We start from the raw sequence: 14,086 nt of genomic DNA, 5'->3' as shown, positions 1-14,086 counted from the left end.
AGTGATTTTATGTACAGAAGTACAGCAGTGACTTGATATGCAATTAAAAATCTACATTGTAGTTACATTTTGTACTTTGTGAGAATGGATCTGTCATAAATCAAAACAAAGTACCTCTTTTATTTTTACAGCAATCAGTCCAAAACACTACTGACTGGCTGAACGCGTCACAGTTTTGGTTATTTTTAGACATTTGAATGAATAAAGTGCCGTATTAGATGATTTGGGTTTTCTCCGGATATTAGCCGACCCTCGATGCTCAGTAAAGTTTACTCACCTTCTCTGGATGTCCTGAAAAGCTTCTTTTCACTGTTTTATCACCTTTTGGAATCCAATAATATCCAATGAAAGCTGCTTCCGCCTATCAAAATGGCGACTTGGATGCAGAAAGTGATGCTGTGTTGCATCTCTCAGAAGAATCTACGCTCTTTAAAATCACATTTTGCATGTTATCCAATGCAAAAGTAACAAGTGAAAATAAACCCAAAACAGAAATGATCTTCTCCTCTGTCTTGGTATTTCTATTCTGAAAATTGATATCGTTATATATCGTCGATACATAAAATAAGTAAGTGAACAAAGACAAATTACTTGAAATTAAGTTATGTTCACAAAATGATTAAGAAAAACAGACTTTTTATTCTCGGAAAAAAATTCAGGCAGTTTCTGACAGTTCACACTTTATTAGCCAATTTCTGTGTACAGTGAAGAACTTGACATTCATCAATTTCTTGTAAAAATAATCATTAATGTTTGTAAAGTAAACGGTAAAGTGGACTGTATGTACACATTAATGTGTGAAATCAGACCCACAGAGCAGATCTAAGATCAGCAGCTGGGATAATATTTTCTGCAGACAGGCGAGAAAATGAGCTAAAATTAAAAGAGACCCCAGAGAAGAACAAGGAGGAGAAAGAGTGGAAAGAAGATATTTTCTAATATCTCTTTATGAAAAACAAAAGCAGCCTCAAATCAAAAAGACACAAAACAAAGAGACAGTTGAGTTTAGTTGCAGGTTAGTTTGTTGTTGTCATGGCAGCAGTAAATCACCATGGAGACACCGGAGCGCCGTTCTGTCAGGAAACAACACCAGAACGTTCATTTACCCAAATATGTTAGCAGGACGGAAAAAAGCTTCGACTTTTTAGAAACTTTTTAATTCTTTTTGAAAATAATAAAAGCCGGTTTTTAAATGATTGTGCAGCAAACTGTGGTAAAGCAGAAGTTATGTTGTAGCATATTTTAGCAACATAAAATATTGCAAACCTGTTCATAAATCTTGAAGTTCAGATAATAAACTCCTTTATACCTCGCCTAAAAAATCCATTAAGGATTAGGTAATAAGGTTATAACAGGAAATAATATTAGCTACCATAACTATGCAGATGACACACAGCTCTACATTACGATGTCACCAGGTGACCTTTGACCCCATCCAATCACTGAACAGATGCTTAGAACAGATAAATGTGTGGATGTGCCAAAACTTTCTCCAGCTGAACAGAAACAAAACTGAAGTTATTATTTTTGGACCTAAAGAGGAACGATCTAGAGTTATAGATCTAGAGCTATAGATTTAGAGTCAATGCACAGCTTCAGTTATTACAACTGAAAACCAGCGATCAGGCCCGAAACCTGGGAGTAGTGATGGACTCTGACCTGAACCTCCAGAGCCACATAAAGACAGTTACAAAGTCGGCCTTCTATCACCTGAAGAACATTTCCAGGATTAAAGGACTAATGTCTCAGCCAGATCTAGAGAAACTCATCCATGCGTTCATCTTCAGTCGTATTGATTATTACAACAGCGTTAAACAGCTGCAGCTGATCCAGAATGCTGCTGCTCACGTTCTCACTAAAACCAGGAAGATAGAGCACATAACACCAGTTTTAAAGTCCCTCCACTGGCTCCCTGTAGCTCAAAGAATAGACTTTAAAATACTGTTGTTAGTTTATAAATCACTGAACGGCTTAGCACCACAATACATTAAAGATCTGCTTTTATTGTATCAACCTTCCAGACCTCTCAGGTCTTCTTGTTCTGGTCTGCTGTGCATCCCCAGAACCAGAACCAAACGAGGAGAAGCAGCTTTCAGCATCTATGCACCACAAATTTGGAACAAACTTCCAGAAAACTGTAAAGGAGCTGAAACACTGACTTCTTTTAAATCTCGACTAAAAACCCACCTGTTTAGAATTGTATTTGAAATGTAATCAATTACAAATTTATTGATGGAACTTTATTTAATGTCGTGTTTTGATTATTGATTCTATGTTGCTTTGTGATTCTGTGTTTGTAATGATGTAAAGCACTTTGAAATGCCTTGCTGCTGAAATGTGCTATACAAATAAAATTTGATCGATTGATTAAAATCCATTGAAGTTTCCTTTTGCAACTGAAAAATAATGTAAGAATTTTTTTTTGTACGTTTCTGATATTTTATTTCCTCTTAAATTCAAACTCGTTTCATAAACAAATGAAAAATGTTGTTATTTTTATATTCTCAGTAATACCTGGCATCAGAGAGCTTCCATGGTTCAGAGACTGGGCGTCTGGTTCCCAGCTATTAGAGAAAAGCAGAAGTTTACTTTAGTTAGCATGAAAAATATAAATAAAAATGTTTATCTTTATAATATTACAGCATTTCAGAACAAACTAGGAATTAAATTTTCTGTACCAAGTCAGATATTGAGTCTAAAACAAATAAATCTACCTGCGGGAGTGGAGTCATCAAGTAGGTCCATGTCAGAAGTTTGTGCTGCAACGGGATAGAACTTGAGATGTCACATTTGGACTGTTTAGCTTTTAATTAATTCTGCCTTTAAATGGTTTATTTTGAAAGCTTGTCTATAATACATATATATATTTATTTAATTCATTCTCTTCCAGTAAAAATAACACAATTATTACAAACTGCTGCATTGAAATTTAACTTTAAAATCACGGTAAAGTTTGTTAAAGAAAATCTGGAAGTCAGTGTATTTCCTCCAGCAGATTAATCTTGTATATATTTTTATATAACTGCGTTTATGTGAATATGAATATTACTGTTCTGTTCACCTTAACGTTGCCTTGTTTTACGTTTTGCAAATATATTTAATATTATTGTTAAGCTGTCACAGTCAATAATAAAAACAATAACACTTTTTCACTCATTTAAAATGATAAAAAGATGAATTCTGGAAATGAGTCGTGTTAATATCTATTGTCAGTTATTTTTAATGCGTCACAAGAATAAGATTAAATAAAATATTTTGAGGAATGATGAAGGTTCATCTTCAAATCTTTTTATTCTCTTTCAGGTTTTAGATGATCGATTGATCAAAGATGCTTAAAGTTTAGAAAGTTGCTTCATGGTTTTATTTGTTCACTAAAGTTCTCTAAGCTGCCTTAAAACTCGAAATTTAATCGCACACAAGTGGGCACTATTTATTAATTAAACTTAAGAAAACTGCTTTTAGAAGTTACACAGAATATTTTAAAAAATAAACATTAAAATATGATTATTACAGATGGATGCTTTACCAAAAATATTAAGAAAAAATAAAAATCACAGAATTCTTTGAGAGTTACTGCAGCTTTGAGTTGCTCTGTCGTCTAAAATTATTCAAAATTATGATAAAATTTAGGATTGTAAGACGTGAGAAGGTTCTCTGTCCTGAAATCTGAACTTTGACCTGTCAGCCATCGCCGTTTACCTTCAGTGGAGTCGGGCGTGTTTGGAGCCAGGTCGTCCGGCTCCTTAGTCTGTGAGTCGTCTGCAAGCGTCTCTTCTTCGCCCAGCTTGTCTGGCTCGTCTTCGTCTTTCTCCGCCTTGCTGTCGGTTTGGTTCGTATCAGTTTCTTCATCGCTCGGAACTTCGCTGTCGGTTTGATCTTCATCCTTGCCGTCGCTTTCTGAGGTCGCACCCTCGTCTCCATCCGTCTCCTCCTCTGTCGCCTCTTTCTCGTCGCCGTCGTCATTCAGTGGATCTTCCTCATTTGATGCGACATCTGTAGCCTCCTCCTCATCTTCATGAGTTAAGCTGTCAGTGCCCAGATCTTTGTCAGTGACTTCATCTGATTCCTTCTTGTCGTCGTCAACTGGAGTGTCTGTGGATTTAGCATAAACGAACGGTAGTTATTTAAGGCTTTCAACAATCTGGCTTCTTTAGATGTTAAAATATCTTTATAGAATAAAACACAAAATCATGGTAATTATCCAAATCAGTGGATTTAAATAGACATTTTGAGCTTTATATCATGTTATAATGTTATTTCAGTTGAGTTTCTGCCTCAGCTCCTTCAAACTAGCGGCAGCAGCAATTAGCAAACAGCTGGTGGAAATACTGAGCTCATCATACTAACTACTTCTCAGTCCAACACTCCTAAGAGCGGCTGGAAACTGGATAAAAGTGAGGCCTTGCTGTGATGACATCCTGAAGGCACAAAGTCAGAAAGATTAGGTGCTTCTTAAAGAGACAGAGGCCCAATTTTAAGGTGTCAAAATGTATTTTAAGTTATGTTTAATATTTACAGTATTTTTATCATAACTGAAGTTAATGTAGTTGCTCAATTGTTCTATAAAATGGTACTATGTACCTAGAAAATATTAAATCACCTATTTACACTGCAAAAAACACCAAAACTCACCAACTATTTTTAGCGCAAATATATTATTCCACTTGAAATAAGACATTAACTTAACTTATCAGAAAGTTAATAGAAATTTGTTTTAAGTCAATAATCCCTTAATATCGATTTTAAAAAGTACTAGTTCCACTGGCAGATGAATGTATTTATAACAAGACAATTTCTCCATGTTTTAGTGAAATAATCTGCCTGTGGAACTACTGTATTTTTTAAAGTTTTTTTATCAATATCAAACAAGTTTCTTAAAACAAGTTTCTATATCTCTCTGATAAGTTACTATTGAGTTAGTGCACTTGAATTAAGACAAAACTAAGTTAATTAATATCCAGTTAATTCATAAAATGGGATATTTACCACCGTCAGTCATTTCAGCGTCGTCACTCAGTTCCTCCTCATCTGGAGAGAAAAAACAGGTGGATTAAATTTAACGCAACACTTACAGTTTAAACGTTTAAAAGTAGGAAAAGATTCAAATGTTCCAGCTTACATTTGTAATTTGCATTAAGAACTTTAAAAACCAATTAAAATTATGACTTATGTCATGTCTAATAATAATAAATGATAGGTTTTTAATTTTGATTAGAAAGGAAAATTATATAATGTAGAAGTAATTTTAGAAATAGAGAAGTTTTTAGATAATAATTGAAAAATAAACACATTTCTATCCAGTTGATGACTTTTGAGTGGATCAGTCCGAAACCCGAGGAAAAGAATCACTGAAGTAAATAAATGAATAAAAATAAAATAATAAAAATAATTCTGACTTTAATCTCAGAATTCAGACTTGAGTTAAAGTCAGATTTTTAATTTTTTCCCAATAGATCTAATCCTGTTAATGTGAATAATGATGAAAGATTATTCTCTTCAGCTTTATGAAATTACTACGGTAAAGTTGTGGAATATGATAATATTAATTAGTCGCCACCTGGAATTAAACTAAGCAAATAGATACAAGAATCTGATTGGTTAATCACTGCATTGGCGATTAAATCCTGGCTTGTAGCAAATAATTTGATTTATTGAGTATCTTCTGATTACATCCTGTTATTGTGGAACGTGTCAGTTTGTTTAGAAATGGTCAAATTATTGGCATCAAATGAGAAACGACTAAGATTACGTTGAAAACCGTCCAGCTTGTCTGGTGTTTTAACATCTCTGTGGAGGAATTTATTTGACATTAGCACAGACTCTTACCTTTAGAATCAGTCGTTTCATCTGGAAAAAAATACATATTTATTTGTTATTAAATCCTTGATTTTGCAGGAAAACCTGTTAAACTTTTGTCTGCCTCTCATCTCTCTTCTAATCTGGAAGGATTCCTTCTAATCCTTTCAGATTAGAATGCAAGAGAAGGAGAAAGGAGGAAGAAAAGCTCAACTTAATGAGAAAACAAAAGATTTACCGTCAAACCGGCTATTTATGAAGACAAACGAGTTGAACAAGGATGAGACCACAGATTATTTATCTTACGTTTATGTTAGATCACAATAGTAGAAGTAAAAACTATCATTTCTTTTATATTCACAATATACTTAGAAAGTCTAGAAATATGCACATAGAGCAGAATATTTAAAGAAAACATGGGAGTTATGGCTGCTTTTTATTAAACAGAATAATGAATATTTACCAGAGGTGGGATCAGTTTCAGGGGCTGAATCATTGGTTACGTCTGCAGGAACAAAAACATTAATTTAATGCAGCTGTTTGCATTTTCTAACCATGAGGAGCTAAAAATCGTGGACCAAAAATAAAAGAAATGGATTCGATTTAAAAGTTTTCACAGCAACATTCCTGCTGTGTATGTCAGTTTGTTGGAAATTATTAAGAAAATAAAATAATTTTACTTTTAATTATTAATTGACTAAAATTTTGTTACCTTCAAATTCTTCAAAGCTGCCAGTTTCTGTGGAATTAAATATAAATATGTTAATAATTATGTTTTTTACCCTAATTTCTGACTACTTGGTTGTTTAGTTGACAATTTTTACAGAAAATAAAACACCTTACATAAAATCAAGAAACGTGAGGCCAACTCTGACTGTCTTAGAAAAAGTGTCTTCCGTCAGAGGCTTCTTCAAATGTGCTGCAATAGGGACTGCTACAGGAAATCTTTCTGAAGCTATCACTTTTTACAAAAACTCATTGAAAAATTGTGAATTAATATTCGAACAGCAACATTTAATTTCCCTTTGCAATAAATATTTTTTTAATTAATTGAATTTGCAAAACTTGCATTAGTTTTGAGTTCTATGTTTCTAACATCTTAAAGCTGAGCCACATATAATCAGTTTAAGTGGTTTGGACACATTTATTCAGAGCTCTGATTTATTGCCCCTCTCTGGTAAAAAAAACCAAAAAAAAAACCCTGTAAACTTAAAATAAATCTCTTATTACAGTAGTTTTATCCCCAAAAGTTTCTAATTTCAACATATTTTATTACAAAAGCATCAGTTTCCCAATGAATTAACCACCAATAATTCTAAAGTTGACCAGTTTCTATGAAATTAAAATGACTAATCCATGATTTTCTGCTTATGAGTGGAAAGTATTTATATTTATAAACAGAAATAAATATATCTTCTCTTCAAAATGAAAAGAATAAAATAAACAAGCAAACAGTCTTCGATAGACAAAGTTGGACGAGGAACACTATTTATCTTGTCACTACGTACAGGATGGGTGAAGTTAAAAAATATAAAAAGCTTCCTGTTGAAAATCCCCATCTTGATAAATCTAAACAAACTAATCTAAATTTAAAAAAATCTCACCTTCAGGTTTTTCCTCAGACTTGTTGTCTTTGTCTTCAGAAGCAGCTAAAAGAAAGAAAACAAGATTTAAGTTGCAAAAGAACAATATTAAAAACAAGAAGTACGAATTAAGTAACTGCGACTATAATCTTTACTTTGAGATTCGTCCTCTGATGTTTCGTCACTTTTGGGTTCAGAAGTAGCTTTAAGAAAAAAAAAAAATTAAAATAAGTAAAAATACAACATAAATCAGTATCAAAGAATTAATTTGAATTGTAATCTTACTTTCTGAGCTTTCCTCTGACGTGTTGCTGTCGAGCTCTTCAAACAGAAAAAATAATTATTAAAAATTACATTTCAGAAAAAATAAAGTTTGTGGATGTGACAATAATCAGAACATTAATCTTAAATATCGAATGGCTTCAATGAAATAAAAGTGAATCTGACCTGCAGCCACATCATCAGAGCCTTCATCGGTAACACCTTCAAAATAAAAGCATGGAGAGTCAAAATAATAATAATATAAAGACAATGTAAAGCTAAGCCTGTCTGAATAAGCAATCAATGAAATAGTCATATTATAAATTAAAATAAACTCAATAATTCCTTTTTTTGAAGGACGGTTTTATTTGCTGAGACTTCATAATTAATTTTATTTGTTGTTTCTGTTTTTTTGTTTATTTTTTTTAAATATTTAAAATGTCTTCCAGCTCCAGTGTTAAATGTTCATTGAAATTCAAAGTTTAGACAATTTTGAATTATGCTGTTATCGTTATACTACTTGAAAATGGTCTCAAAACGACAATATTATCGTTTATCGCAATAATTTCTTGGACTATTTATCATCTCTTAAAAACTTTTATTGTGACAGGTCCACATAAAACTGTTTAAATTAAATAAATCTCACCTTCAGATTTCTCCTCAGAAATATCAGGGTTATCACCAACAACTTGAAAAATAAAAAGTAAAACAAACAAACAAACAGTAAAGACTAGATAAAACAATTTGAAGTAGAAATACTCAAAATGTTCAAATAATTTCCTTTTTTATTTTGTATTTTGTTTTCATTAATAAACCACTTATCTCTGAACAGCAACTGAAGCACAGTTGAAGACATAAATATATAAATCTTTACATTCGTACCCTCAGAGTCTTCCTTCAGTTCACCGTCCTCATCTGAAGCAGCTAAAAGAGGAAAATAAAACATTTAACTTGGTGGATTTTAACAGCATTAAGTAATAAAATATATGAACATTAAACTGACGTGGTTCCTCAGATGATTCTAAAACACCTAAAACACAAACAGAGAACAGAATTAAACTTATAATAAAGATATTTTATCAAAGACTTTGCACACAGGTAAATACAGGAACATGAAGATTATATTATTGGATTATATGATTATAAGTTCTCTATTTAGGTATAGAGAACTTATAATCTTATACGTTCTGTATTTGCAGTTATGTCTTTGTTTTTATATCATCATGACTCTGTTGAATAAAATCAATAAATACTCACTTTTACTGGACGTGTCGTCATCTGTGAAATCAAAACACAAATTTTATTACATTTTCTTTATGTTGAAGCCAAAGGCAGTAATACTGATATTAATAGTTGATGGATTTATTTAACTATATAACAATTATTTTATATAAAAGTCCAAAACAAGAGTAAAGTAGGTCACCTATAATGTTAACTAATTACAATTTGGGAAGGTTTCAAGTAATTTATAGACTTAAAAAATAAAATATACACTTTATGTAAATATATATTTAGGAGTTGGTCGGCCTTCCAATTTCTAAAAATCCTCCTTTTAATTATTAATATGTTCTAGTTTACACTAATAAAATTATTTTTCTGTAATGGATTGGGCACCAAAACTGTCTCCAGCCCAGGGGCCCAAATCCTTATGAATCCGGCCCTGGTTGGAAGTATGTTAAAAACGTTTTGCATGACATGTTACACATTTACAACATTTTTAGGCTGTAAAACCACATTGATGGTGGAGGGATCTTTGAACACATCCAGAGGAGTTAATTAAACATGAACATGGCTGAATGTGACGATTCTCTGTTTTACGTATCTGCTGTTGTTTTGTCTTCAGCCTCACCTTCAGAGCTGTTCATCGTGAAAGATGTCCCTCCAGTCTCCACTGAACTGGCTGATAAACACGGAAAATAAGGAATTTAAGCATCTAAGCAGTTTTGTAATAAAAAACCCCAAAAAGTGTAAGAATTGGTGATGAACTGAAGACTCACGCTGAAAAGGTGAATCTCTTTTCTCATCTGATTCAGCAGAATCTGAAAAATGAATCAGGTCCAAACATGGACAGGTGAGGTTTCAGGGAAACACACAGCTACAGATTCAGACAGGTGAAATAAATATTACCTTCAGTTTTCTCAGAAGTGTCTTTGCTTTCATCTACAATTAATAATGAGTCACATCATGTCAGATTTCACTGATAATGCTATTAGGTGAAATATTTCTGAACTGGAAAGATGATCAATGCTTTTTTTAGTTTTATTTGCCTTTAAGGCAAAATTTGTGCCAGACTTACATCTATAAAATAAGACATAGAAAGCAGAAAAAGGAACAATGTCTGATAAAGACATGGATTAAATGGATTACCACTTTCAGCCACAGAAGAATCTGCATCACTTTCTTCTTTCTCCACTGGAAGACAAAATATTAAAACATTTTGTGATTTATCCACATATGCACAAGGAGACAACATGCTAACTCCATGCTAATTCTATGCTAACTCCATGCTAACTCTATGCTAATTCTATGCTAACTCTATGCTAACTCCATGCTAACTCCAGGAAGGTCTTGGGATTCCTTCTTGCTGCGAGGCAACAGTGCTACCAAGTATGCCACATCATATTGTATTAAAATAGAAAACAAAGATATGATAATAAACATTCTTCTTCTATTAACTAAAACAAAAACATTTCCTTTACACTTAAAGAAAAACACTGACCTGAAACCTCAGAGGTTTCAGCAGATTCTGGAGCTTTTCAGAGACAAACAAGAAGAAAAACATCAGAAATAATATAAATCTTTACAACTGTATCAGGCCTCTGAACATGGAAACTATTTATAAGAGTAACTATAACAATGGCTAAATACTTGTGTAAAAATATGGAGGAATGTGATGTGTTAAAAAGAAAAAGTTGGTTGATATAAGTATAGCGCCACCTCACATTTTTTAAAGGCATTACTACTTTTAAAGTCACAATGTCCAGTGGTGACCAAAAAAAAAAACTCTCTGCAAGAGATTAAACATGCTTACTGTGTAATTAGGTTTGTTTTATAATTTTCATTACTTTGTACTTTTGGCTTTGTTGAAATCTTTTACTGCTTGTAAAATATACAAAACAAAAAAGCTATATCTGCAAATAATCTGAGTTCTAATCCAAATTCTTAAAAAAATATGAATAAACATTACAGTTAATATTACATATTCATACTTATGAATTATTGTTTTAGCAGATTCTGGTTGGATATCTGTTTTACATTTCTGTTTTACATATTCCTTTTATGGCTGTCTGATAGTGAAACTTTCTTATCTCCATTTCATGCCAAGTTTAAATATTATGTTATGTTTCATTAAAATAAAAGGCAGGAAATGTAAAATTGGAAAACTGAAGGCTGCAAATCTTTCACCTCCATATTAAAGTACATTGATTTCCTTTATTTTTAAGCAATTACACAACTGGAAAAAGATTAAAAACAACAAATTGACATATAAAATGTTTATATTACCTTCAGTCATGGAAGCATCTGAGTCAGCTTCATCTGAGTCGACTAGAAGACAAAACAGATTATTGGTTATTAAACCTTATAACTCATCAATATAGTAACGTATAAATATATCCTGATGCCTCAGAGTTTTACTCTGATGCTGACCTGGGATCTCAGTTGTCTCGTCAGAGTCTGAATGAGTTAAAAGATACAAATAAATATTATTTAGCGCAGTAATTATGAGTTATGTAATTTGTCTCTCAGGTTACAACACAATCAAACAAAGCAAACAAAAATGTGTGCAGTGTGTCCAAGGTGTGTCTCTATATTTGAATAAAGTAGGAGCTGTCCGTGTCTTTGTTACCTGGCTGTGAGGTCATAGGTTTATCTGTAGCTTCCTCTAAAAATAAAACAAAACAAAAAACATTATTAAAAACCCTTCAGCGGTTTCAGGATTACTGTTGACAGATTATTTAGCTGTTACCATTCAGGTGTTTCACCAGAGCTGCGAGTCTCTCTGTAACAAAAAGGAAAAAAGAAATAAAAAGTAGCTATAAGAGAAATCTGATGAAGTTCAGAACTGAAGTGACCGCCGCAGCCTGAAGGGGGCAGCAGCTGCTAGAAACAGGAAATGTTCTCTTCTCTGAAGATGTTAATGGCTTCCCAAAGGTTGGACTTTAAAAAAAAAACAAAAAAAAACACAGCCATATATCACAGTTGTAAACATTGATATTTACCATCTTCTGGAGCACTTGCTGTAAAACAAAGAAAAATAAAGATTAGTGAAACTTCTTGATCAAAACCATGTTGTAAAAATGCCACACTTCAAGGCAAAGGCCTTTAAATAAATAACTCCTCTCTTGCAGCAATAGAAGATCACAATAAAATTCTTAAAAATACCCAAATGTCAATATCAGTGCATTTATTTAGTGGGAACAAGTTTTCTAAACTAAAATATCCAACATCTCAAATTTATTTAAAATAAATACAACTGAAGCAGTTTGTAATTTATTATTTACTTTGATAAATTGATCAAGTATGGACTTTTAAATATTTATTCAAGGCTTTCTGTTTCTCTGAAGTTAAAATATAATGTAAACACAAGCTCTTTTCTGTTAGCCACTCTTCAAAATGGGAAAGAGAAGTGCACATGCCAGTTTAGTGAGCTAATTATTAAAAGCATGGAAAGAAAACAGAAGCCTGTCCTTTTTAAACCATCATAAATGTAAATGTATGGATTCTGAATACATTTTTAAGACAAATAAAGGACTGACTTTAAAGATTGGATTGCTCTTTTTTACTTTTTTTTTCTGCTACAAGATTTTACCGGTTGGTCAAAGTGTGGAGGGAAAAGCTTTAGTTTAAATAATCCAGAATAATTAATCTGCTGCTGTTTTATGTTCTAACTGTAGAGCAGCGACAACTTAAACTTATAGATTATAAAATGGCTCAGAAAGGAGAATACATCAGGGATTAAACTGTAATAAGCGAAAGAATGTTCAGATTTATGAAAATAACTCTGGAGTTTTGTAAACGTGCATTGTGGTCGATCGTTTCACAGAAGTTGCAGTAATTTTCCGGATCAACACAATGAACAGAACTGGGTGACGTTGATGATGTGGCGGCTTACTTTGGAGCGGTGCTGCGAGGGAAACGGCAGCGAGGGCGCAGAGCAGCAGAACCACACATCTAAAAAACACAAAAAGAAACATTTCAGCACGTCTCCAATGCAAAGCCGTTTGATTTGACTGCAGCTTGTTTGAATGCTGCTTCCCTTTGCAATCAAGTTGAACAGCAAGAGAAAAAAAACTACGGATTTTCAGTCTGTGACTCCATCAAAATTAAAATATGGATTTTTATGAAGCATTTAGAGACCTTCTTAAGAGATAAAGCAACCAAAAATATCAGATTTGTGAGTAATCTGAGTGAAGATGGATGGAAAATGGCTGCTGATGAGTCTCAGGTGTGTTCAGTGGCAGCTGGGGGAAACCACTTCCCAACCTGAAGGGTTAAATGACTTTCTTTGTGTTTCTCTACAGAACGGGGGGAAAAAACCTCACAAAGCGTCTCTTCTTTTCCAACGTATAGAGAACTACGAGCTGCAATAGAAAACCAGCGCAGACGTTCAAAGAGATGCTTTTAGCTTCATGATGGCAATCTGATGATGAGGGCTTCACTCAGGAGCACTGAAGTTACTTTAACGGAGTTAATTTAAACCAAGAAGCTCAAAAATAAAGTAAAACAGGTAAATAAAAGACATAAACACCTTTTTTAAGGGTTAGTTTGATAAAAAGATAAACAAGGACAACTTTATGTAGTTTTTTTTCTAAACTCAGCATCAGTGAAGTGGATTTCAAACAAATATCATCAAAAACCATTAAAATAAATCAAGATTTAAAGTGACAACTTAAACGGTTATGAAGTGTAAACTTTAGCTTTCATAAACAAGCAGGTGGTAAAGCAGTGACGTAAAAATGATTTAAATTCGTCGGTTGTTTGTTATAAACCTGACATACAATCTGGCAGTAAAAACAGGCGGACAGCAGGAAAAACAACAAAAAAAAGAAAACATGAGGCGTTTACTCACCGTTTGAACATGTTGCTATTTTCAAGCAGGAACTAAAACTCGGACAACGAAGCTTCAGTGAATGTCTGAAGTCAGCCGAAGCAGCGCAGCAGCGTTTTATACTCTGACTCACCTCCTCCTCCTCCTCCTCTTCCTCCTCCAACTTGTCCCTCCTTCCTTCCTTCTGATCACCTGAGTGTTTTCTTTTTAATCCACTTTGAATAGTACAAAGATTCAGTTTGATCATTTTACACCAAACTTTCAATCTCATCACTTAAAAGAAAAGATATTTGGAGTTGAGGGATTATTTGGCATTTCTAACGTTTTCAAACTGAATTTGTTTTTAGTTTTGGTTGTCTGTTGTAAACAGATAAACTTGATAGCTTTGAAATTGATA

General features: G+C 33.0%; 1 protein-coding gene across 2 annotated transcripts; it reads right to left on the bottom strand.

The window, feature by feature from the left end:
* Positions 1-663: 663 nt before the first annotated feature.
* On the bottom strand, positions 664-13,772 carry LOC102222660 (dentin sialophosphoprotein-like). Of its 2 annotated transcripts, XM_005813387.3 has the most exons (28): positions 13,711-13,772; positions 12,754-12,812; positions 11,861-11,878; positions 11,608-11,640; positions 11,488-11,523; positions 11,289-11,315; positions 11,145-11,186; positions 10,360-10,392; positions 10,008-10,052; positions 9,768-9,800; positions 9,638-9,679; positions 9,490-9,540; positions 8,898-8,918; positions 8,644-8,670; positions 8,523-8,564; positions 8,287-8,328; positions 7,827-7,862; positions 7,665-7,700; positions 7,535-7,582; positions 7,401-7,445; positions 6,509-6,535; positions 6,260-6,301; positions 5,827-5,847; positions 4,987-5,028; positions 3,700-4,092; positions 2,715-2,759; positions 2,515-2,564; positions 664-1,073 (listed from the first exon to the last, which is right to left on the bottom strand). In XM_005813387.3, the coding sequence occupies exons 1-27, from the start codon at positions 13,719-13,721 to the stop codon at positions 2,539-2,541; spliced, it is 1,323 nt and encodes a 440-aa protein (XP_005813444.2). In that variant the 5' UTR covers positions 13,722-13,772; the 3' UTR covers positions 664-1,073; positions 2,515-2,538. The 2 variants fall into 2 exon arrangements, with proteins under 2 accessions (XP_005813444.2, XP_023200425.1); XM_023344657.1 differs by lacking the exon at positions 6,509-6,535.
* Positions 13,773-14,086: the final 314 nt, after the last annotated feature.

The sequence above is a fragment of the Xiphophorus maculatus genome, chromosome 13 (genome assembly GCF_002775205.1).
Source record: "Xiphophorus maculatus strain JP 163 A chromosome 13, X_maculatus-5.0-male, whole genome shotgun sequence".
NCBI classification, from domain to species: Eukaryota; Metazoa; Chordata; class Actinopteri; order Cyprinodontiformes; family Poeciliidae; genus Xiphophorus; species Xiphophorus maculatus.
The sequence above is the reverse complement of the archived record's forward strand: the minus strand, read 5'-3'. Positions and strand labels throughout refer to the sequence as shown.

Coding starts and splice junctions, on each gene's coding strand:
- LOC102222660 (XM_005813387.3), bottom strand. Junction 9,541..9,637: donor AAGAGATTCACCTTTTCAGC/GTGAGTCTTCAG, acceptor CGTGTTTATCAG/CCAGTTCAGTGGAGACTGGA. Junction 7,583..7,664: donor GTCAGAGGAAAGCTCAGAAA/GTAAGATTACAA, acceptor TTTTTCTTAAAG/CTACTTCTGAACCCAAAAGT.